Here is a 24,934-nt window from a genome sequence, read left to right on the forward strand (position 1 = left end):
CTTTAGCCTGATTAGCTGCCACGTAGATCAGAGCAGGAGGCCACCAGGAAACAGAATGGTTGCTTCAAAGCCTTGTGCACTGCAGTGGTTTCAAAGGAGTGCAGACAACTGATGCTGTGGATTCTGCTGTCCTAGAGCCAGGATTGGGCCCTTAAGGTTGTACATTTTCTGCAAATTGACCCAGCCATCAAATTAAGTGACTGCCTCTTCTGTTGCCTAATCCAAAGTGGAAACTACAACAGAAGATAATTCAGTAGAGCTGGTGAGTCCCTATAAGCACAACTAGTGAATCTGTCATCACTTGCTGCATAAGAAGTCAAAGTTAGCTGAAGCATTGTTCTTTTATGTAACACAGGGAAAATGGCTCTGGTCCAGGCAATCCACAAGCCCGAGGAGCCAGACCATCCTGTGATGTTGGCCTGATTAGCTGTAAATAATCCTGGCTCAACTCCCCTGTTCTGTATGTGCTGGTTTTGGTGAGGGGAGGGGGAAGGCTGTGTGTTTCCTAGGTACTGGGATAGCTCTGTGTTTATGAACTAGACTACACATGCTGTGATCCGTGCAAGAACTGCTTTTAGTACATGCACAGAACCAAGTGTGGGGGCAGAGAGTGGTTTGTGAATGCTTGTACAGAAGTGTCTGGATAATTAAATCAGCCAATAGGTAGGAGCATTTAAATCCTTGAAGAAGTTTTCTGTGGGAAATACATGATAATCATCTCCTCAGGCACCCAAAAGAGACAAGGTTAGATTCTGATGTCTGCCTAAATTGCACATCAGGAATTTAGGTGCTGGTTTTGTGTCTCATCTGGAATAATTTGTTCCATGTCACAAGGATATAAACCTAGTCTTACTGCCCGGGTAGCACCATCATTGCTTTGCCATCTTTACTAGCTCGTCTGTCTCCACTGACAACTGGCACAGTACAGTGAGGGCTCTTTCAGTCCCACAGGAACAAATGCCAAGTAGCAGGGGAGGGCAGGAGTGGAGACAGACCCAAGTCACAGGGGGCATTCCAGGATAGCAGGGTTACTCTGTTTCAGGTGCTCTCATGGCAGCATGCTAAGCCTTGCATATTAGTTAACCTTTCCCATAGCTGCTGTATGTGAAAGGTCTTTGATCTATGAATGAGCCCAACACATGGTGCTTGTTCAGTGTATGTTAACAGCAGAGGTATTATTTTTAGCTCCCAAATTCTTCACTATTAGAGCTGAAATACCTTTCATCCTTAAGGCAGGCAACTGTTCACAACAGTGTACTGGGGACAATGTGCTACATGATGCTGACACTTCCATTGGGAACAATTTTTTCAGAATGGATAAATGGCTCTTTAAATAGCCATTACAAAATCTAAACAAAGTAGTCAGGTTTTTAAGTTCTAAAGAGAACTGTTGTCTTTGGAACATGTAATTTGCAGATCTCACTGCAGTAATCCTTGATTTAGAACAATTACAGCACTAACTGCTTGCCTTTTTTCCCCTTTAAAAAACAAAACCAAACCCCAAACCAAAAGCCAGACAGGTTTCCAGCAAAGGCTGGGATAATTGAATGGAAACATAGCCAAGTCTTGCAAAACTCCAGCATACAGTTGCTATTCTCTCAAGAGATATTTTCTCCTGCCATCTTAGAGCCTGGTCACTTGTTTTTCTTTTTTTTTTTTTTAACATAATCACCAGTTGCTAGAAATAAATATTGCAAGAACTAATAGTCTGGTTACAGCCTTAAAACTGGGCATGTGTGCAGTGCACACTGGTTTAAGAGGAAGTTGTTTTATAACATTTTTAATTATGAAATTTCTTATGCAACCGAGTTAAGGGGTCATTTATAAACAATCCAATTCCAAAGCTTCCTTAGGCAGTAACTGACCTATGTCATTTCTTGTAGCTTAAGCTTGACTCAGTCCAGTCTCACGCCAAACAAGATTTGGGAGCTGGAATATAAAGAATGCTGATTCAATGTATAGTTCATAATATTTCTTTTCCACTCACAAATAGGTGCAGTAGTTCCATCTATGGCTCCAGTGTCTGTTTTTTTTTTTTACATCCTTTAGTAGAAGTGAGGCAGCTGTGCTGCTGGCTATGGCAGGAACATCTCCCAGGCACCACTGGCAGCAGGCAGGCCATGCTGACTGGATCTCAGACCATGAAACCAGGCCTTGCACAGCTGATTCTGCAGCCAGCTTCAGTCCCTGCCTGTGGGATAATTTATGCAGCTACAAGAAATTTAACTGTAGGCCTCTACCTCTTGTGTGGGCATGGAGCACATCCAGAAAGAAGCAAATCCATATTTGTAATCATCAGCTTAAAACCACTGCTCCTTCCTTAAGATTTTGCTAGGAAAATGATGATGGAGGGATCCTTAATACTTCCACTTAAGCCAAAGTTAACTGAGCAGCACAAGGGACTGTTGACCCTCCCCATTCCTTATTCATGGTATGGAACTGAGACTTCACTTTTCAAAGAAAAAGTCATTTTCCAAAATCACTTCAGGTGAGCAAACACCAAACAGATACAATGTATTTCCTACAACAGAAGACTGAGCAAAAAGTCTTCAGCCTTACAAGAGATTGTGACTTCCTGAGTTTGCTTCTGTCTTTGAGGGATTCTAGCAAAACCCATTCTTGGTTTGGTTTTGTTTTTTTTTTTTTTTAAGCCAATTTTAAAGACAGTTAACTTTCATTTTATTACAAAGCTTTTATTAAAAAACAAATGCTCAGCACATTAACTCAAACTGGAATGACAAAAAAAAATTGGTTGACAGTATTTTTGGCAAAGGCTGTGCCTTACTATTTTAAAAAATGGGTACATCAATGCTCATTTCAACAACTGGCATCAAATCCCACTAACAGGCTAACAAAAACAGATACAAATACAGAACAATTGAAGTAATAATTCAAGTGCTGGGCTTTTTACAAGGAGAAGGGGAATGGGTGAGAAGGAGAACTCACTGCAGTCAGATTTGCTGGATGTATTGCTTATGTTTACAGAGTAGATGATGCAAGACTAACATGTCTACTGACCAGCTGACTGTTGTTACATTTATTTAGTTCTATAGGACACTGTATTATATAGACTGAGAGGCCACTATTTGTTACAAATAGTTTAACAAAACAGCCACCTTTTTTCCATAGAGATTTTTCCTCTGGCAGAAAAAAAAAAGAAACTCCTTTTATTTAAAAAGTATTTCAGATTTCTGACACTTGTTTAAGCTCATACCTAGTAAAATATACACCAAAGAAATTACAAACTAAAAGTTAAAATATAAAAGCATTCAAGTTTCTTAAAAAAAGCTAAAACCAAAATTGATCCTGTCGCACCATTAAATAAAAAGAAGGTTGAGCGCGTCATCCTGGTCCAGGCAAATTCCATCCCTCGATGTGCTGTATGGGGCAGCTGTGGTCTACGTAATTCTGCTGGCTGAAGCAGGCACAGACAGCCATGCTACTGTGTTTGCTGACTCAATATGGACACAGATGAGACGGGGGCTTAAGAGTGCAAGGCAGAGGTGAAGACAAAAGCTGCTCTGCTGACCCAGGAGCTCATTTGCTCTATTTATATCGGGGCTGGACCTCGTGATAGTGAAGGATTTTGGCAGTGATTGTCTTTATGATTCAGTGTCTCTAGCAGTGACATCAGGGTGAATGACATCCTAGACAGACTCCTTGGGGGTGGTCTGTGTGGATGAAGGACACACCTAGGGTTTAACAAGCTTCCATCTCCAGAAGGGGTCCTGGTGTCGACGCCTTTGCTTTGCAAGTTGAGAAAGCATTTCTTTTCCCACCTACAGGGAAGGGAGGAGAAAAAAGAGAGAGTGTGTGTGATAAAGACTATCTGAAGCCTTTAAAAAAAAAATCTTCAAACAAGCTGGTGATGGGTCACTGTTAACTCTTACAGCTCTATTAGTAGAATGCAGTACAATGTCAAAGTTAAATGCCGAATTTATTATTACTTGCTTTTGCTTGAAGTTTGCAACAGTATTTATGGAAAGTAGTTTGCATTGCAGAGAGATACCAACTAGAAAGGTGGGATTTTAAACATCCAGCATATTACAGAATTTCTTCCCTTTAGTAGTGGATTTCATTTATCTACAACATTTGACCCAGATACCATTACAAAATTAGATATCCTCAGGCTTTAATACTGCAGTGCAGTGGTTGAGGTCAATTAAACCTCTATTTCAGAGCCTCAAGCTCTGCTCCCTGCAGACATGAAAAAATGATGTCTTCTGCAAGCAATTTTGGTAGAGGGATGTGGTGGATGAGGCTTGTGTGAACACTGGCTCTACCATCCATCCTCATGACTGGGGAGGATTTGTTCTGCTCTTCAGTGGGGTAGGGAACATCTTCCAGCTGTGTAAGAACCATGGGTCTCCTCCCTAGCAGTAAAGTTCACTAGATCTTGGAAGGATTTATATTCTTCGAGTATGTCAAATGGCCCACACTACAGGCCTAATAGGAATTGCTCATCCAGAGGGGAACAGCCTAGGTTTCTGGGTTACATCAGCTGATTTGTGAAATTGCCAACTCAACGCAACCCTTGCCATTCTGATCCAGACAAGTGGGTTATAACAGGGTATCCACCCAAAATCTCTCTAACGTCAGACATTTTTCCACACATGCTCTCCAGTAACTGTTTGGGGATTACTGGTATCTCAGAAATATCGACATTAACCTCTAGGTCTCCATGTACCTCAACTGCCTAACAAATAGAAGGTTCAATGAGCAAAGCTTTTGAGAGTGATCAAAATTAGCACAAGAATGCAGTTCATTGGAGAAGATAAACAAATTTTCACCAGAAGAAACACAAAATGCTTAGTCACATAAAAATACACTGCCAGCACCTTGAGTCACGCAAGGCAAGACAGAACAAGTTTATGAAGAAATGGTTTAAACCACAAGTCAAAGTTCTTTTATACTAATCATGATAGGTAGACTGCTTAAGCCTGCAAGAGCCACAATCTGAATTAATCAGCAAATTTTACATTACATTTCAGCAGTATTTAAACCAGGGCCATTTAGAACTAAGCACCCACTTCCCATCCGCTGCAGCTTCCATGTAAACCATTTCCACACAAAGTGTTTCACTCATAGTGGCTGAGTAGTGTGGCAGCTCCTGAGTAAGGAGTTACACTGCCTCATGTAGTCCAGGGTAAAAAGCTTCTAAAAGTGATTTTGCACCCTTTGATTTTAATCAGCATAAGCTGAGGTTCCAAAATCTTATTAAACAAGTTGACTCATTATCAGAGGTCACCCATGTGACTGTTGTTACAGCAGAAAGGAAAGTCGAGGACACTTAAGTTCAGCTGCAGACTAAGGCAGAAAAGACCAGCATTAATTGATAGCAAACTGCTCTGTGTAGCTTAGATTTGATGGAGACTTCCTTGTTGCCCACATAGTGCCATCCCTGATACATAAGGAATAACTTACACCTGCTGCTGGTAGCCACAAAAGGACATTTAAAGCCACTGAGGCCTCTTAAACAGCACAGCTAAAAGTCCACTGGCAAACCAGCAGTTTCAACAGAGGTGGTCTGTATTGACTAATTCAATTCCTATTTCCTCATAAAACCAGCCCATGTCCCAACTAAAAAAAGCCTCCTGAGCTTCCTGCCTTTTTTTTATTTTTTATAAAGTAGCGCAGTGCTCCGTAACACGTGCGGATCAAAGAGCTACGAAGGGCTCTACCTTTCCAAGGAGCACGAAAGAGAGGCCAAGCAAACAGCAGAGCAACACTGGGGAGAGCACCCTGCAGCTTTATATTTATTTTGTGCCTTTTCATCCCAGATTTTCAAAGGTTTGGTCCAGGTTGCTCTTCCTGGGAAGGTTTTCCTCTCAGTCTTACATGAAAACATTCAGCTTCCTGTTGAGGAATGGCCTTGAGGCGCCAGGCCAGTAGTTCACAGCAGTCTGATACAAGCGCTGTGATTCAGAGCTACTCCCCATTAGCAGCCAGGAATGTCTACTTCACTGAAGGAAATGAAATGCTCTTCTGTTGAGATGGTTCCCTGCCTCCTCCCCCCTTCCCTTACCAGCAAGCTGTCTTTGAAGTCAGGAGGTTAAAATAACGACCGTGGCCTTGCTCTGGCCCTCAGCTTTTTCCAACAGCCATTGCCATTGCTTCTTTCTCAATCCAGAGGCAGCTTTTGCAGCCCCTGCCTCCTTTCCATAGCTTCTAACTATGCCCAACTCCTCTAGAGAGGCTGCAGACACCACGGTGATTCTGGAAGGGGACAGGGGAAGCCCCACGTATTTTTATTTCCAAGCAGTACAGCAAATTATAGAGCAGCTATCCTGAAAACAGCATCTAGAACCCAGCCTTTCCCCTGCTGCACATTAAGGCTACACGCTGGAAATAGCTTCTACTGCTGATAAACCAAATAATACCTAAAAAATACGAGTGATGATGGTGTTGCCTTACAGATATAAAACAGGTCAAATCAGGATTCTTTTCAAGAAACCACAGGCATGTGCTAAGGAGACTGAAGACTTCCCACATCTAAGGCTTCACTGGGGGGCTGCAGCTGAAGTCTCGCCAGGCGAGGCATGCCCTAGCAAAGCCCAATCCACAAGTGAAGTCGGCACAAATCAAAGACTGCAATTACAGCTCCCTGGCTGTGGTTAGGCTTCAAAGAAAGTGCTGCAAGTCACATTTTACATATGTGAAGTCTTGAGCCTGAGCCACAATAGGAGGCACTGTCTGTGCCATTTGCAGTGTACATCTGACTGCAGGAGGAAAGGGGGAAAAGAAAAAGAAAACAACACCTCAAGTAAGAAAGAGACATATGATTCAAGAATAATGAAGTGCAAAAAGAAAAGCTTTACTATCAAAGTGATAAAACTAATTCAGGAATTGCTACGGTAAAACTAGATTCTCCTAGCAAGCCTGGGCTCAGTGGCTGAGGGGATGACAAGGGGATCTGAAGTCCTCCCCATGTTTCAGAATGAGCTAGATGAAGGGTGGGTCCGCAAAGGTCTTATTCTTCCCTTCTGGTCTTTTAACTTTTCTAGAACAAGGGAGAGAATTATGCAGCTTCATCCAGGTCATGCTAATCAGAGAAAGTGACTGAAGAAAGTCAGGAATGTCCGGGTCAGTACAGGAATAAGTACTGAGTAAAAGAGATACCTGACCCTTCACAGAGGGCAAGGGATATTAAGCATTTTAAATAAGGTACTTTTTTTCCTACACCTTTCCCTATCACATTGTTTGGATACAGTTCTGAGAGACAAAACTACATATAACAGGCAGTTACATGTGGGGTTTTTTTTAAAGAAAAAAGTTCATATCAAACCTGTCTTTTAATCCAGTACTTCAAACACCATTGCAAATTCAGGGACCCAAAAGCTGAAACTATAATTTTCTTTGTAAGTCCAAAACGAACATGTTCAACTTACTGCCAGCCGTGGTTTATTGAATAATCCAGAAACCCAGCTATGCAAAAGCAGGTCATTATTTATCAGGCTGGTTCAGGGCGTTTGTGAAGTCCCTCTGTATTTTCTTTAACAGCAGAGTTGGAAAGGGTTTCAGGCGCAAGCAGATAGATGCCGGCGCTGCAGTCTGCTCCTCTTCCTGCCCAGCTGTGCCATGGTTTGTGGGTTTAGCCCAAACCAGATCCTTGAGATGTTCAGGGCAAACACAAACAAACACTCCACAACCCTGGTTGTTTCTAAACAAAAAAAGCACCTCCCAACAAAACCCCAGTCATTTAAGTAATCCAATTTGCTGCAGGGTCCCACAAGCTGTTACAAAACATGGATGGAGAGACCTACGGGAGACAGGAAAAAGCCCTCTGTAAGAGCTGGATACCAGCAGGCAGCAGAGGAAACTTTTTAAGCTGCCTTTGTGTCCAAAGAAATGACATAAAATTGTACCATAAAACTGTAACAGATGCTGCCATGTTGAAACTATGTTAGCATGAAGTTTTTCTTGGTCTGTCTAACCCCTCCATCCCCCTTGCTACTTTTAACCTCAGTCCATTGCTGCTAACTGTGAATGGAACATCACAGCAAATTATTCACTGCTGTTTTAAATGCCCTGAATTACCTGCCCCTGAAAATACCTCTCCATTAACTACAGGTGGACCCTGGAGTCCTAACTTCTGTCCTCATAGTTTGACCTCAGCTAGATGCATTAAGTGAGCAACAGGAATATTCCTCCCTCAGCCTTCCCAAGCCAGAGACCTCTTCCAGAGCAGATTAGTTTCAGCACAGAAAACGCCCAGGTATTTTAGGGTTCCCATTTTGTGCAGCTGACGGCAATGATGCCAAGCAGGTGTGGCTCTTATCAAAGGCCCCCAGTGTAGGCAGCACAAAACTACAAGCTCTATCACTTAGCTAGAATCTTTTAAATTATCTTACTGGAAGACCCAAGACATGTTTTTCCTGTTGGGTGTGGGAGGGGAGAGAGGCTCCATGTTTATAATAAAAACCAGATTGCCTCTAGACAGCTGTCTCTAGCAGCTTCTTAAAGAGGAACAGTATCCTAAAGCCAGAAAGAGGAAGAAACAGGCTTGTCTCCTTTCTGTATCTTTATGGCATATAATAAATATTCAGGAGACTATTTTTTAAATTATTTGTTTTCTAGACTGAGAGTTAGGAGCACTGAAACTGCTACTTCAGTTTTCCGCTGCTGTAACAGGGAAGAACGTGAGTTATTGGTAAAGCAGTAAGTGAAGATTCAGAAGAAAGAAATAACACGGGTACAGTTTCCTTTGTAGATCTCTTTTTTTCTGCCACAATTAAACATAGGTTAGAATTTACAGTACTTTGAAAGACAATCTCAACAGCTAAATCTTCTGATACATGGAATAATTTAAACAGTTGCTTTCATGAAACCAAAGGCATGTCAGGTGTAACCTGAATATCTTCTTGAGCTTCCATCAACTCTTTTACACTCAGGCATCCACAGAGCAACACTACAAGCATAAGACAACAGTACACAGAAACCACTACAGAATTCAAACATACCAGCTTCACTTTGATGCAATTAACTCATCCCATCATAAAATCTCTACTGGTCCAAAATACACAACAGGAAGTCTGTGTACCTCAAAAGACCCACATATGTGAAGAAAACCAACTGTTCATCAAAATGTAGTCCCATCTAGTGTGTGCATTTGCCTTTACACCATAGAAACCACTTCTGTGTAGTTATTTTGGCAATAATATTTTACCACGTGCAATTTCGGGTATCCCTGAGATGAAGGATAGATAGAAGGCTCTCATAACTCCTGAGTTTAACTCTGATACAACTTAATATTAATGAGGGAACACATATCCTGTAACTTTTGCAAGGAGGAAGCGACTTCAGAAATGATGTCTCTCTGCTCACTTAAGCCTACTTAACTCTCTTCAAGCCCTGATCCCACTGCACTGATGCCTGTGGCAAGAACACCATTTCAGCAATGGTCGCTGGTACCATTTTCCTCAGTTGCCTCTAACCTGCTCACACATTACACCCCAGTGCCAGTGATACCCTCACTGTACAAATGCTTTCAACATCTGCTCCTATCCCTGGGAGGAGGAGCTGAAACATCTTGTCCTGAAAGCTCTCACTAAAGCCCATAACATCTCACTGACTTGCCAGGCTCATGTTTTAACGGGCCAGACAGTGGTGCTTCAGCTGGCCATGCTGGTCCTTCAGCTGGCCATTCCTTGTACAGCTTTCCAATCCACAAGCTTTCAAAACTGTCTGTATGGTACAGTCTTAACAAGCAGGTAAAGGGTCAGAGATTTAAAAGGTGACTTGCATAAAAAGTTCTTAAAGTAGAGGACTAAGGAATTGACTGGTATGAGGAGGTTTGATCTATTAGCAGTGACTTTTGCAATGTCATGATTAAGGCTCTTAGGTTTTGTTCTGTTCTTTTGGTTAACTTGTCTTCAGGATGGCTAGGTTTGCATTCATGTATATCAGGAAACCTCTTTAATCATAATCTCTAAAATCAGAGGCAAATGGAAGCAAAACTCAGTGCAAGGGTATGCTAGGGTTTGCTAAACTTTGATAGAACTGCATTTGAATACAATTCTGTTGAAATTACAAGACAGACTTCACCCAAGCTTAGTATCCAGAAACAAATGGGAAAGACTTTGACAGTCCCATAAAAACTTGCTTTCTAGCTCACCAGGAACACAGTATCAAAAACTCATTTTGAAATTTTTCATGTAAATACACCAAAAAAAGGTGAAACTGCAATGCAGACCTGAGAAAAAACACTAAAATTCTGAAGTTTGTTTCCAACTGGAAATGAAACAACATTTCAAAACCTTACATCTTATTTATGAAACAGTTTGTTTCTACCGAGTTTTTCTCATGACCTTAGACTTCTCAGTCTGGTGGTGAGTTTACTAAATCCACCAAAATATACCGTTTTTATCCAGAGAAGAATGGTGCACCAGCAGTCAACTCCCTGTCCCCACCCTATCCCACAGGAAGAGGTAGAACAATAGTTGTCCCACTGCTCTCCTTCATTCTAGCCCAAGCCGCCTACTGCTAACACCTCAGAAGTGAAACAATAAGGGGATTTTTAATCACTTGTAAATGTGGTTAAGTTCAAACTTCATTAAGCATCTCTAATTTCACAGTAGGTTCTGCAACTTGAGTATTTCCAACAAAAGAAACACACACACTGTCCTTCTGAATTACCTATTTTTTCCATTTGTCAGTGTCAATTTAAAATATGAAAAGCTGAAGATCAGCTTCATAACTGACCATGTTGCATTCATCTTGCAAAATTCTTAACATTTTTTTCTTATTTCTCCAATCCCATATCAATGCTCATTATCTAGTTGAAAGTGTTCTGATGTTCTTTAATTTGTAAAACCTATGCTTTGCTACTACCCTCACTTATGCCTTCCACAGTGATTGCACTGAAAATAGCCCTTCCCTTCCCTTCCCTTCCCTTCCCTTCCCTTCCCTTCCCTTCCCTTCCCTTCCCTTCCCTTCCCTTCCCTTCCCTTCCCTTCCCTTCCCTTCCCTTCCCTTCCCTTCCCTTCCCTTCCCTTCCCTTCCCTTCCCTTCCCTTCCCTTCCCTTCCCTTCCCTTCCCTTCCCGGCTGATAATGGGAAGCAGAGACCTGGGTCTGCTCTGTTGCACCTCTCCCAGCAGATGTCAGTGCCCCTCTGTCCCTGCCACCTGCAGGGTCAGAAAAGCAAACCCATGGATTCTCTTCAGGTTTGCTCCTCTGACCTTTTCCTTGATGTCAGAGAACCTAAAAGAAAGGAGGGCTTCTGTCTTTCACCTCAGCAAGATCAATGTCAGGTCAGAATTAAGTTACAGGAGAGGACAAACAGGAGGGACAGAATGCTATCCAGAGGGGTGCAGGCAGGCTAGAGAGGTGTTCTGTGCAAACCTCTTGAAGTTTGACAAGTGCCAAGTCCAGCAACTGGGTCAGGACAAATACAGACTGGGTGGAGAATGGACTGGGAGCAGCCCTGTGGAGAAAGACTCGGGGGTATTGGTGAAAGAAAGCCAGCCATGTGCACTCACAGCCCAGAAAATCAGTTGTATCCTGGGCTGTATCCAAAGCACCTTGGCCAATAGGGCAAGGGAGGAGATTCTGCCCCTCTGCTCTGGTGAGACCCGCCTGCAGTGCTACATCCAGCTCTGGGGTCCCTAAGAGTAAAAGCATGGACCTGTTGGACTGATCCCAAAGGAGCCCACAAAGATGCTCAGAGGGCTGGAGCAGCTCTCCTCTGCTGACAGGCTAAGAGAGTTGGGCTTGTTCAGCCTGGACAAAGCTCCAGTGAAACCTTACAACAGTCTTCCAGTTCCTAAAGGGGGCCTACAGGAAAGCTGGAGACGGACTTCTTACAGTGGCATGTAGTGATAGGACAAGGGGGGATGTTTTTAAACTGACAGAGGACAGGTTTAGATGGGATATTAATTCTTTAATGTGAGGGTGGTGGTGCCCAGGGAAGTTGTGCCATCTCTGGAAGTGTTCAAGGCCAGATTTGATGAGGCTTTGAATAACCTGGTCAGGTGGAAGGTGTCCCTGGCCGTGGTGGGGGCCATTGGAACTAGATGATCTTAAGGTCCCTTTCAATCCAAGCCAGGATCTGTCTGAGGGCTATGATCTTTTTGTATGGGGGGCGATACTCATTTTCTATGGAAATTTTATGCTTATCTGAAATAATATAAATATTTCAATCCAGAAAATCTTCTTCTGTTCATTCTGTCCCTCTTGCCTGTGCTGAAGGCCACTACTCATGGACAAAATGGGGAATAGAGAAATATGGATCACACAGGAAACAATTTTTAAAGCAAATCAGGACAAATCTCTGCACCACCATCACCACACACATTCTCACAGAGACTAACTTCTGTGCAAGTTCTCCAAGCTCTGTTTAAAGCTTCTGAGCAGTCAAGAACTATGGGAAGGGGTGGAGCATTTGTTTCAACTTGAACTACTCTAGCAGCAATTTCAAGAGCACTGGACAACCCAGGTTTGAAAACATGCCTCAGAAAGGAAGGTACCACATCCTCTTTGCATCTCCTTTCTCAGATGCCGGCCAGAAACCCATGGTCAACCACAACCACAGTCATCAGACACTTCCACACTATTGTGGCTGTGGACTGGTCCACTTTATAGTCTGCTTTCACAGCCTCACTCCTTTTTATATTTACGTAATAGGGAAAACATAATCCAGTCATAAATTACTGCCCAAAAATCACTTCTGTGTTGAAATTTGGCTCCAATTTCCATGTAGGAAGTTTGAAATGTTAAGATAAATAATTGTTCAAAGTTAAATGGTCTTAATCTCATCCTTTTAAGTACTTTTGATTGCAAATCAGTATTAGTCAAGTTTTCTTGGTTTTGAAAGCTTTGCTAATGCAGATGCTAATTGTCATGGAATTTTGCAAGCCACAAATATACTTCTCACAGGTTTTCAGATGTCTATTAAGCTTCTCTATCACTCTTTTTAGCCCTTGAAGATATGCCAAAACACAATGTTAAATTATGTAGTTTCCCAATTGCATCCTGCCATATGTTGAATGATATGCCTTTTAGAGTTCTGTACAGAGCAAGTCATAAGAAGTTAAGTATTTCCATGCTGCAGAACAAAGGGGAATTTTTGTTAGTACCCTTCTATTCCCTTACTGATTTCAAAATACTCAAGAGATACTAAAAATCACCTTTGTTTTTCTTCCAAAAGTCACTCTTGATGGGAAATTAGAAATCTCCGCTTTCAGGACAGAATTGGTCCTATTTACAAATCCCCTAGAAGGCTGTGCTTAAAGTAAAAAGCCACCTTTCAGAAAGGTGCTCAATGGGTGATCTCTACATTGTCCTTTATCTTAGCTTTCCTAGTTTCCCCTTCCTCCCTTGCCTCGCCTCAATTTATTTTTAGCATTATCAGGTCAAATTCCACTCTTGGTTGATTTCAAAAGAAGATAATAAATAATAATTATTCCTTCAATAAATCAAAGTTATTTCAAACATTGTGTTGGGCTGTGTCAGCTGCAAAGAAAATCCTTCCTGGGATAGTTCCACAACTCTTGAAGGACACACCTTGTAGTAACCCAGGATAATACAAAGACTGGTGCAGAGGGTCACAGTATTCCTAGAGCATTCTGAAGTGCTTTACAAATTGGCCATTCAGTAGGTTGGAGTTCACAGAACTCAGTTAAATCCTAAGCAGTGAAGCCATAAGATGCCTCCTGCTGTGGTACAACTCTCGGAAAAGAGGCAACTTAATGCTACCACCTTGACTTTACCACTCTAATCACGTTCAAGTCATAAAGCAGGATTAGAGGTCCACCTTAAAAATCAGTTACTTGCTGAATGTTCATGGACAAAAAAAAAAAGCCCAACAAAAACCCCACACCCAAAACTTTCACAGTATCTTAAATCATGTCTGTTTGCATGTCTCTTCCGTTACTTTCCTCTGAACATCCCACCATACAACCCTCCCACCATTTCATCCTTCTCACTTACATCACCGTAATTACAGCCCTGGCTGATCTCCTTTGTGCTGATCTTGAGATTCTTTCTTTGGTCTTGCCACCTACTCATTTCTGATTCTTCTCAGATAACAGAAGCTTGTCTCCTTCCCAGACCTCCCACCCTTCTTCTCCCTCTTCCTTACACCATCCATGCGAGTAAGAAAGCTATTCCCAAACTTATTATCTCCATCCTGTAAAGACTACAACAGCTCTGCTGTGGGCCTGGTAAGATATTATGCTTGTGGGCAAAACATTCTTTGGATTAGGCTTGCAGAGGGCAAGAGCCTTAACCTTCAGAAGTTTACTTTGAAGTCTGGTTGATTCAGGTTCCCTAAATCGTTCTGTGCATCTACTTCCAGCAAGAGCACATCTGTACATCTCCAGTGCAGATCATTCACTCAGCATGAAACACTTAGTGAGGCTGCCTTCACAGGCATATACAAAGTCAACAGCACACTTCCCCTTCCCTGAAAAACATACTACTGTTCTCAGACTCTGTGCTGCAAATTGCCTGAAGACAGAGACAGATCTTGCCAACAGTTTCCACACTGTTACAAAGCCTAAGAGGACACAGGACTGTAAAGGTCAAAGGGAGAGAAAAAACCCCACACTCAGAACGTTCAACCTGTAATACAGAAAATGAAGAGAAACTCCAAAAAAAGTAGGTCAGCATAGGCAAGACTGTAAGGCATCCAAGAAACCAAATATTCCCTGTTTTTACACTGTCACTTGAGCCTTAGTTGTATTCCAATCCCAATCAAGTACTCTGCATGAGTTCAGATAAAATTATGGGTATTTTGCCTACTGGTACTGTGTTAAGATCAAAGTGAAAAATATTCACAACAGTCATGGACCTGGGCAACTAAGCTGAAATATCAATTATAAAACTCAAGGTTAAAGCACTTTATTTTTCAGTAGGTATAATGTTCTAAGTAACAATATTTTACAGCTACATTTGTTGTATAGGCTACAGAACCCCAACACTGCAATCCACATCTCAAATCAGCATGACTCAGGCACATTGCAAAGGGCAAGGCTGCCTGCTTGCCTGAAAAACTTCTGCTTATTGGGAAGAAAAAAAGAGCATACATTTTGCCTTTTCACTTTACTTCAGCTTAAAAAAAAAAAAACCAAAAAACAAAACAACAAACCAACAAAGTCTTGTCTTAACCAAGTTTAGACTAACCAGCATAATGGCATAACTTCAGAAGAGGCTTGAATCATGCTGACTGACACACTGCACACAGGAAAGTGAAGTTGGCTTTCTCAGGCTGAAAGTCCAAGCAGAGCAGAAGGCCAACAGGAGCCTGCTTTGCTGACTGCTCTTGAGTGCCACAGGGAACCCATGGCCAAACAAGGCAGAGAGGACAGAGCCCATTTCTGATATCGTGCATGGGTGATTTTAAAAAGTTGTAATTTTATTTGCATGATTCCTGGAATTCTTGGGGATCTCCCAAGTGCAATTATGGGTTAGTAGCTTAGAAGCTACTATTATTTCAAATTAATGCCATTCCTACTAGAAAACACATCACACTGAGAGAAAGAGCCTTCCAACACAGACACTGAGAAATTAGAATCTCACTGTGGCACTATGTGCACTCACAAGCTGACTAGATGGTGTTATTGCACATGTGTAATCACTAGTCATTCCACCCTCAGTGCAGGTAATATGATATAAAGAAAGAAAACACATGCTGGAAATACAACAACCACAAAAAACCCCAACCTGCACCACACATGAAATACCACTGTACAGCTGTGGGAGAAATTCTTGAAACAACTGAAATACAGTCCCATTTCCTTAGTAGGTGTTTTGTTAGTATACAGGTGAATAAATTGTTTTTAAAAGGTGTACCCAGCCAGCCAGAGTCTTGTTGAAGTCAGGCCATAAAATATGCTTCAAAGCCAGCGTCCACCCTGCTCGTAAGAGCTGTGACAGTCTGGGAGGGCTTGCACCACTTAATAAACCCATCCCTGGTTCACAGGCAGACTTGTAGTGAGTCAGTGAGGTATGATCAATTTGAAAATATTATGGTTAAGCAGTGAAATGGTGAACACCTAATAGATAGCCGGTATAAAAACCATCAGTAATCAAAGTAACATTAGCTTTGGGATATGGTAGTTCTGCAATTTTTGCTAAATTCATATTATTGCATAAAATTTATAATAAGGCTTATTTTACAATTAAGTTTTATCAGCAGGAAAGCTTTAGAGATGTTCTTACCATGCTTCAGATGTAGGCAGCTGTCATTCTGGGGCCTGTACCTGTAGAAGATTGTTTTCCTTTAACAAATTTCTGTTACAGAGTTTTTGCACATTCCAAGTAAGTTTGTTTGCCACAGTGTTGCATGGAATTCTTTTTGTGTGTGCTTTTTGGTTCTGTTGTTTGGGTTTTTTTATGGTTCTTATACCAGCCATTTTTTGTTGGGGAAAACAGGGTGTTTCTTTATAAATATTTTAAAGGCAAGGAGGAGACCTCACTGATGCTTTTAGCCAACCTACTAGGCAGCTGTTAGTGTACAAAGAAACATAAAATACAGTGAGACAAAATACAGCTACTACAAAAGGTCTGTGTAAAGTTTCCAGTGTCCAAAAATATCACACAGTATTTGAGACATAGTTAAGTCTAAAGATGACACAACAGAGATTGAGGAGAAAAGCAAAGATAAAGCAGGACAGTGATCGCAGTAATGCTTAAGTTCAGCCAAAGATGTTGATGCTGTCAGGACTGCTGCTCAGGAAGGAGTAAGGGAAAGCAGGCACGGGTTGTGTGCATGTTCACAAACTTAGATTCCAAGGGAAATATCTTAAAACATCCATCAGAAGCAAGTGTTAGACAAAAGCTTGTAAAAATTAAATAGCGCAAGCCCTGGTTTCTAAAATACACCTGAGGTGAATGGCAAGTAAGAGGTGGTCATGGCCTACCTGATGCTGATTCCTGCAACTTTTCTCTCTTCCTCTTCTTTTTCTTCCCCTGAAAAATAGGAAATTTTATCATGCCATTACATTCACAGAACTTTTTTTTGTCACTTACCTCACAGCAAAAGTCATCTGGACACTGAAAAAGTTAGGGAAAAAACCCAATTATTTTCAGGATAGCTTTTCTATCCCACTTTTAATGAGTTCTATGGTAACAAAGCATCTGTGGAGAAATATGCACATCAGCAATACCTATATTTATATCCATGTGAAATTACAATTTCTGGCAGTTTTTCAAGTAACACTGGTAGCCGCAAGCACCAAAAAGACTTCTCATGCTCAATAATCTGATGACACATATGTTGATATCATAATTTATGGCTCTTACAGGAACTCTTCACACATTCAGATACTTACACTGTCATACATGGTATGAGCAGACAGGGTGTTGAAAGTACCTAGGACAGCCACAACTTGTCCCCAGGGTGCAAACCAGCCAACTAGAACTGTTCTGATAATGCTGGTACCTGAACAAAAGCCAAGTCTGCTTGTGGCTGTGCCCAGAGAGCGTGCTCTGCAATAACCAAACAGCAGACACTGAACAGCAGAGCACCCTTAATATGGCTGAAGTGCAGAACACAAATGAATGCCTGCCAGCTGTCTTTCTGAGAGACCACACTGGCCACAGCCTGCCAACCTACACACTCAGCCTCCTCCTGCACCCCCATCTATGGAAATGGCCACAGCTCCTGCTTTACACAATCTGTCAACTGAAACAAAAGGTCAGCTTAGACCCACAATTTTAAACCTCAATCATCTTGCATCACCCTAACCACCACTGATATTCCTCCATGTGTCTTGTCTTTATTGCCCTCTATAATCAGTGAAAGCTTTTTGGGTGTGTTTTAAAGAAAAAATCACATCCATTTATATTTTAAAGAAGCCTCCAGACAGGCTGCAACAGATGAGCTCTGGCAAAGGCTGGTGCAGCTTCTGTGAGCAGGGCTGCAGCCTGCTGCCCATCCTCTGGCCTCACCACTCTCATGGCTGGCAGCTGCATGTCCCAGCACAGAGCATGCCACACACACACTGGCCTCAGAGGGGAAGGGCTGAGGTGCTGGGACACATCTTTCCACAAGCTGGCTCTGCAAGGTGCTGAGAAGGACAGCAGGTGATGTGAGAAACCACCTCAAACCCCTGCAGTGCTCACTGATTGATAGACAGCAAGGAAGGACTCCAAATACAGGATGTGATGAAGACCCAGCACATGAACTTAAGTAGCCTCCACTCTGTTCTGACAGTCTGGGCCTGCCTGTCTCTCAAGCTCCTATCCTTATTTATCCCAAGGCTGGCAACAGGGCTGGGCAATGCCTTGTGAGCAAGATTCCAAAGTCAGGACCAAGACTAGAAGTTGGAAAACACATTTCAAGGGCTCTGGGGAGCTCCCAGCAATATGCTTTATCACCTAGGCACCAAGGCAATGCATTTTTAGAGAGGAAAGTGCATTAGTGCAGATGTTAACATGAAAAAGTCATGGGAGGAAAATTTCTTTTATTCTGTATGTCAGGCTGACATCAAGTGCTAAAGCATAAACTGACAGCTGATCTGAGATCTACCTATGAGATAACACAAGTGAACAAATAGAAGACTGGGCTGAAAACTAGTTGTCAGCATTCCCAAATAAGATAGTTTCTGACAACTGCAGCACACACAGACACCTTCATTTTGTGAAAACAGTGTGCTTCTCATGTCTATCACATAATTTTGCATGATTGCTTTGGGTATCAGTAATAAAAACATATGAAAAAGATATTTTCAACAGTTGAATAACAATGTTTAACTTTTTCTTCAAATTCCTAAAATCAGGCAAAAATTCCTAAAACCAGGCAAACCAAAGTAGAAGAACTAAAACCAAACTACGCATTTTTTACTTGTACTGTTTTGTGAAACAGAAGAACCACCCCTAAGTCACTTCCAACCTTCAAAATACTGGAGTAATACCTGTGCTAAATAATTACAATTTCACTTTTTGACTGCTAAAGTTAGGAAAACTGAAGAGAAAAAAAAAAGATTCCATATATCTGAAAAGGTTTCAGTGATAAACTGTGCTCTCCTATGATCACCGTCTGACCACCACTGCAGAACGTGTGCATTCCTGGAGAGGCAGAGGGGAGGGCTGCAAGAGGAAGCTAGCAGAGTTCTTCATTGTAACATACAGGACTGGAGTATGTCAGAGCTATACTTCCACACAGGATGTAGGTTGGAAGCACATCAAAGAGATAACTCATACGTGCCACCTCACACACTCCACATGTCTGTCAAGGCATTTAAGAAACCGCAGGTCCGCTGCTTGTGCTGTGTGGCACAGGCTGGGGCAGAACACAGGGTTCTCAAAGCCAACATGACCAAACATCACAGGATCATCTTGAAGCCTGATGTCCAGTAAGCACGAGCTGACAAGACTCCAAAGTGGTGTGATTTTCCAGCAAGTGAATTTGAGACAAGCTAAACCCCCTTGTTTCCAGGGAGTCTGTCCCTAAGACCCTGTTTGTTCCCAGCTATACTTCAAGCCAGCTCTGTTGACACGGTCTGGCTACTGGAAATAAGCCCTACCTGTGTATTGTCAGGACAGTTTATTTGCCATATAAAATGAACAGAAAGAAGCTGCTAGGGCTTTCAGTTGTATCTGTGCTTACAGAACTGGGCATGCATGTCAGCAAGGCCAGGGCATTTGCTTCAGAGATAATCACATAGTTTCTGTGTCAATGCATTCTGTGCCAGTTTCTACAGTCTCTGTTAACACTGTGTTTAGGTACCTCAATGCTTAATGTCCAAAGACATCACTGAAGTAGAGAAAAACTACTGTCCCCCTAATGCAGAAGGAAAACTGAGCAAGATATAGCATGTACATTTCCTATCCCTATCTAATGCAGGGACAGAAAAGAGCTCAGATCTCAGGTTAGGATCAGTCTGTCAGGACTGCAGCTTTTGAGATTGATACCATCACATTTGGCTACACTAACAGCTCATTGTAGGCACCAGAATGTAACCATACAGTGAAGGCTATTTAATATTTAATTATAAAACAAGAGTAACTGTAAGAAAACTTCTTAACATATACATTTATATATCTATGTATAAAAGCAGTCTCTACCATGAAGGTTACTTATACAAGATCTGCACAGATGGACCATTCTGAATTAATTTCAGCTAAAGGTCACTCTGCATTGAGACCCCTGGGCTTGCAGTTCTCTTGAAAATAAGACATCCCTTTTTTTCTCAGGTCTAAGAAAGATTTCTGGATAATGAGTGATCATATAGAAAATTATGGAAAATTCACAGTTGTACAGTACAACATGAGCTTCCAGACAGTACTGGCCATTGTCTTAGGAAAATCTTTCCATACTATTTTTTCCCCATAAAAACTGTGAATTTTTTAAGAACCATCTCAACAACAACAAAACCCCAAGTTTTCTGGGTGCTTGAAGTGAAAACAAATACAAGGTTTATGTTATATGTATGTTCACCATCCCTTCATCCAGAACTTTCCACAAGTTATAGAGGAAAAGAAGAAACAATAGTAATTTTAGAAATTACAAAAAGAAAGTGAATTTTAAAAAAGAACCTTCAAGTGAGTGACTTACATAGTTGTCTCTTGCAGACCAGCCTGGATAAAGCTGCATGTGTAGCTGCCTTTCTTTACGAGCTAGTTCATAATATTTTGCTTGTTCTTCACGGGAGAGAGCATGCCACTGCAAACAAAATAAACACACCTTTAGACTAGGAACTAACTTATACCTAGGCAACAGATGACTTGAGCAAGTGTTTTAGTGACTTCGATTCAGTCCTTCCCCACTGCAAAAATGAAATTCATTAGCAATTACAAGCACCTGTGTTTATTAATGACTTTCAGGCATTTGTCAGCTCTGCAACTGCCAAGTGCCTTGAGCAAGACAAAATTATTTATGGAAACAGGGCTCACCAAATAATCTGCTCACAGAACCGTGCTCTCCCAACACTACTTTAAAAAACCAACAACAAACAAACAAAAGCAAACCCCAACAAAAAAAACAGCAACAAAATCAGTCTTTAGCTCCTGACAGAACTGAGGGGGTTTGTGCTGCTTTTAATGGGCAGCAATCTCCCCTTGACAGAAGGGTCTGCTGTCTTGGTCTCAAGCAGCCCCTAAACACAAGTTTTCAATGCCAACACAGAAGGCTTTCTGTGCACCAACAACCCTGTTCCAAAATCATCTTCTAAGTATTGAACTTTAAGATACCTGCTTTCTGATTGAAAAAGGAAATGACAACTGCAAAAGTTTCAAAGATAAAGAAATCACAGGACTACAATCTTACAAGTTATATGAGTTGACCTTTGTAGCCAAGCAGGAATAAATTTCCTCGTTTCAGGAAATTTAAGGAATAAATTTCTCTCAATTTATTCTCTCAGTCTCACAGTGCCTCTCAATACTGCCTTGGTCAGTGATCAAAAGGAGGTATTCACTGGGAATTTGAATAATCCCTACTCAGACTCCGATCGATACAGAAGCCACCCCTATCCTCATTTCTGGGAGTCAGTTGCAAAATGGGCATTTACCTCTGCTGCTGTCCCTTGGAAGAACAACACTGGCAGAGAACACAAAGGTTGTACTGAGTTGGCCTGCATAGGGTTTTTTGTGAGCATGGAAAGTACAAAACACAGCTACCATGCCACAGAAGCATACAGTGCTGAGCCTGGCTCTGCTACATGAACTGGGATCATCAATCCACAGCTGATAACTTCAGAAGACATTCAAAACTTGGCTGGGAAGGTTCCTGAGCAACCTGATGTAACTGGACCTCCTTTGTGCAGATGTTGGACTACATGACCTCTGTGAGTCCCTCCCAACCTGCATGACTACAACTGGACCATGTTATATTCACTTTTGAGTTTCTTCTCCAGCGGCATCCAGAGTTCATCTCTCAATGACCCCTTCCTGCCCTGATGGACAGTATCCTAAAGGAGGACCCAGAACATGATTAGAATGCTCCTTCTATGTGTGACTGAGGGTATTTAATGTCTGAGATGCTGACACCACAATGTGAGAGGAACAAACACAAATTTGATGATGTTGCTAATACTGAAAAAAAAAATCATCAAGATACTGCTTTTATTTTTGTTACATGTTGTATCTTCTACAGCTAATTTGATAGTTGCACATCAGTTATCACCTCAAGCAGAAAGCCTTCACACCCAGCTAAAGGGAAACACAAATTAGCAGCACACAAACCTGTGAGCGCTCACAAACCCTGCTGTACATACCCTTCTGCCAAGGATCTGGTTGATAGCTGCACTTTCTTTCAGAGTACACTCTGCTACAACGTTTGCTCTCATTTCTTTCATGTACAACATAAAAGCATTCAGAGGTTTCTTAATATGAGGTCTTTTTGGCTCTTGTTCTTTTCTCTGTTCGTGCTGAGGCTTCCTAAAACGTGGTTGGGAAAGGGAAAGGAAAAGGAAAAAAAGCATTAATTTGCCTTCAACACAAAAAGATCCAATGGAAAATTACTAACTTGTGGTTACAGTAGCACTTGAATAGTAGGAATAAGAATTTCAGCGGTCATGTCCCATCCACTTTCATATCTTTTAGTTTAATACGCAGGGAGGACATCAGGTTGACATTCTCCAGCAAGTAACATTTAATCTGTGAATCTGCTCCAAAATTGTCTCAATTCTCGTTCTGAAAGGCTCTCTCCATAGTACTCTAAAAGAGCATTGCCACAGGCAGGAGAGTGTCTTCTCATCCCCTTCTTTCCTAGGTCTTTTGCCTTTGAGTACTAAGCAATGAGACTGCTTTTTACTAGTGAATTTTGCAGGTAAGAACTTTTCCAACAGCAGTACATGAGTTCACGCTCAAGCACCAGTCACAAGTGCACAGGTTCATGATTATGTCTGAATCAAGATGGCTGTTGCCAACAGCTTAAAAGTGCTGGACTGGAATGAAAAATGACTTCTCATTACTCTTAGTAAACAGTATCCCAGAGTCCCTGTTTTAGTTATAGCAGAAGAGTTAAAATTCAAAGAAGTCATGAAAGGCACATTTTTTTAAGCATCCTTGACTGTTCTTCAAGGAATTAGTTCTCAAACATTTATTCATTGAGGGCTAGAGCAGAAAGGCAGACTCACACATGCATGAGCTCACTGTCATTGTGCAGATGTTCTTGTTTTACTTGAGGTGTTACAATAGCTGGGTGAGGGATTCCAGTTGTGTGAGGGCCTGGAGGACCAGGAATCATGTGATGTGAAAACCTAAAAGAGAAAACAAGGCAAGATCTGTAACCCCACTGAGGACAGGCATCAAACATGTATGACAGCAGCAGGACACTCCAAGAATACAAATGCTATGGAGCTTGCAATGAAGACATCTTTTAAAGAGTACACCAGAAATAATTGCCTAAGATTTGTTCATTGTAGCCCAATTATTCAAGAAAAACAAACAAACAAACAAATGAGTCAACATTTTGGTTGTAGAGGAGTTGTTTTACTACTTTTCAGGTACACATTTTTAGCAATGCACACAAGAAACATTTAATATTTGTACTGTTGCACTGTCTAGCAATAAAAATACACATTTCTTAACCAAAAAAATGTATTTCCACACCAAGATATAAACATCCTTGAAATATCCACCACCAGCCAATGCAAAGGAGGAAACTGCCATGCAGAAACAAATAAAATAAAAGAAGAGTATTTTCAAGAAGTCCCTGATGGCTCTCTTTACTTTTCAAGGTACTTAAGGTAAAAGATTTTAACATAATTTCATCTAAACCCACTATTCTTACCTTGAATGCTTAAAAGAAACTTTGAAAATCCAGCATCCTCGATGAAGGATGGGAGCAGGGAGAGATTTTTTGTCCTAATTTAAGCTTCCTTTCACTTGTACAAGAAGGAAAATGGAAAATAAAACCAAAATACCATTAACTGAATAATCCCACCCTACTAACCCAGGCAGTTCTCAAGGATGGCTGAGACAGATCTTGAAGGTGCTGAGCATTGCAAGCTCGGGTGCAGCAGGAAACCTGCATGCTGTATTTTAAACTGGTGGAAAGTACAGTTAACACAAAAAGCTCATGCTCCAAAGTTTTGCTGTGTGAAGGCTAAGGAATGCCATCCAGCCTCTCATCATTCCCTCGTCTCCTTGCTGCCCTTTTCCTTCATGTGATCAAAATAAAGGAAACACAAAGCCCTGTAACCAAATCAGGTGATTTTATCATGGAGAAAGAATGTGTTTTCTTCCCAATCACCCTGACAGGCACATGCTTATCATTCCCCTGTAAAGAAGTGGAGGGACAGTGATAATCCAAAGGAGCCCACACACAAAGAGGTAAGAGGACCTACCACTTATCAATGGCCTGCCTTAAATCCCTGTGCAGGAGGATGTCTCTTCTACAGATGACAGAAAAAACCCCCCAAGAATTGTATATTGCAACCTCTTGTACACCAAGCACAGGATGCAGAAGCTGTCTTTAGAATGCGAAAGCAGAGCATAGGAGGTCTGGAGTGTGTCATGGCCAAGTCTCAATTAGCATTGCTTGCTTGCACTTAGACATAAAAACACAGTGCCTGAGTCACACACCAGTGCAATTACTGTGCTGGCATCCCCTGCCATTAGTGGCTTTGGGCTACAAAATACCTACTTGTGAGCAAGATTCCACACAGAGCATTACCTATGATTCAAGACTAATTACCAACAACTTTGAAATTGGAACTAGAGAACGTAGACTAGAGTGACAATCCACCTGGTTGCATACTGACATGAGCAAAACCCAAGGATGCTATGCACAACACCATGTGTTGCATCTAGAAATGAACTAATGACTCATTTCAGATGAAACAGCTCAATTAATTGTTGACAATTCACTGGGTGCTCCTCATTGCAACACTTCAGAGACTGACAAGAAAATGCTGAATGAGACCAGTGTGGGATCCAGGCAAACTGCATATTCACACAAAGGTTAAATAAAAATGTATGCATAAGGGTTTAGCTGACTGAAAAGCAAGCAAAGGCAGACCAAGATGCAAGCAGAAGAGCAACTTGCCC

At 41.6% G+C, this 24,934-nt stretch overlaps 1 protein-coding gene across 8 annotated transcripts in view; it reads right to left on the reverse strand.

Annotated features, from left to right (window-relative positions):
* Positions 1-2,672: 2,672 nt before the first annotated feature.
* The window catches only part of LEF1 (lymphoid enhancer binding factor 1), a 69,859-nt gene continuing 47,597 nt past the window's right edge, over positions 2,673-24,934 (reverse strand). For 6 of the 8 annotated variants that reach the window (XM_064417177.1, XM_064417176.1, XM_064417178.1 and 3 more), the window contains 5 exons: positions 23,020-23,142; positions 22,156-22,318; positions 20,499-20,606; positions 16,861-16,909; positions 2,673-3,779 (listed from right to left, as the gene is read on the reverse strand). In XM_064417177.1, the coding sequence (XP_064273247.1) occupies positions 3,700-3,779; positions 16,861-16,909; positions 20,499-20,606; positions 22,156-22,318; positions 23,020-23,142 (523 nt within the window). In that variant the 3' untranslated portion in view covers positions 2,673-3,699. Of the gene's footprint in view, positions 3,780-16,159; positions 16,201-16,860; positions 16,910-20,498; positions 20,607-22,155; positions 22,319-23,019; positions 23,143-24,934 lie in introns of all 8 variants that reach the window. The other 2 variants (XM_064417180.1, XM_064417182.1) reach the window with 1 other exon arrangement.

This window comes from Passer domesticus, chromosome 4, assembly GCF_036417665.1.
Source record: "Passer domesticus isolate bPasDom1 chromosome 4, bPasDom1.hap1, whole genome shotgun sequence".
In the NCBI taxonomy this organism is placed as follows: Eukaryota; Metazoa; Chordata; class Aves; order Passeriformes; family Passeridae; genus Passer; species Passer domesticus.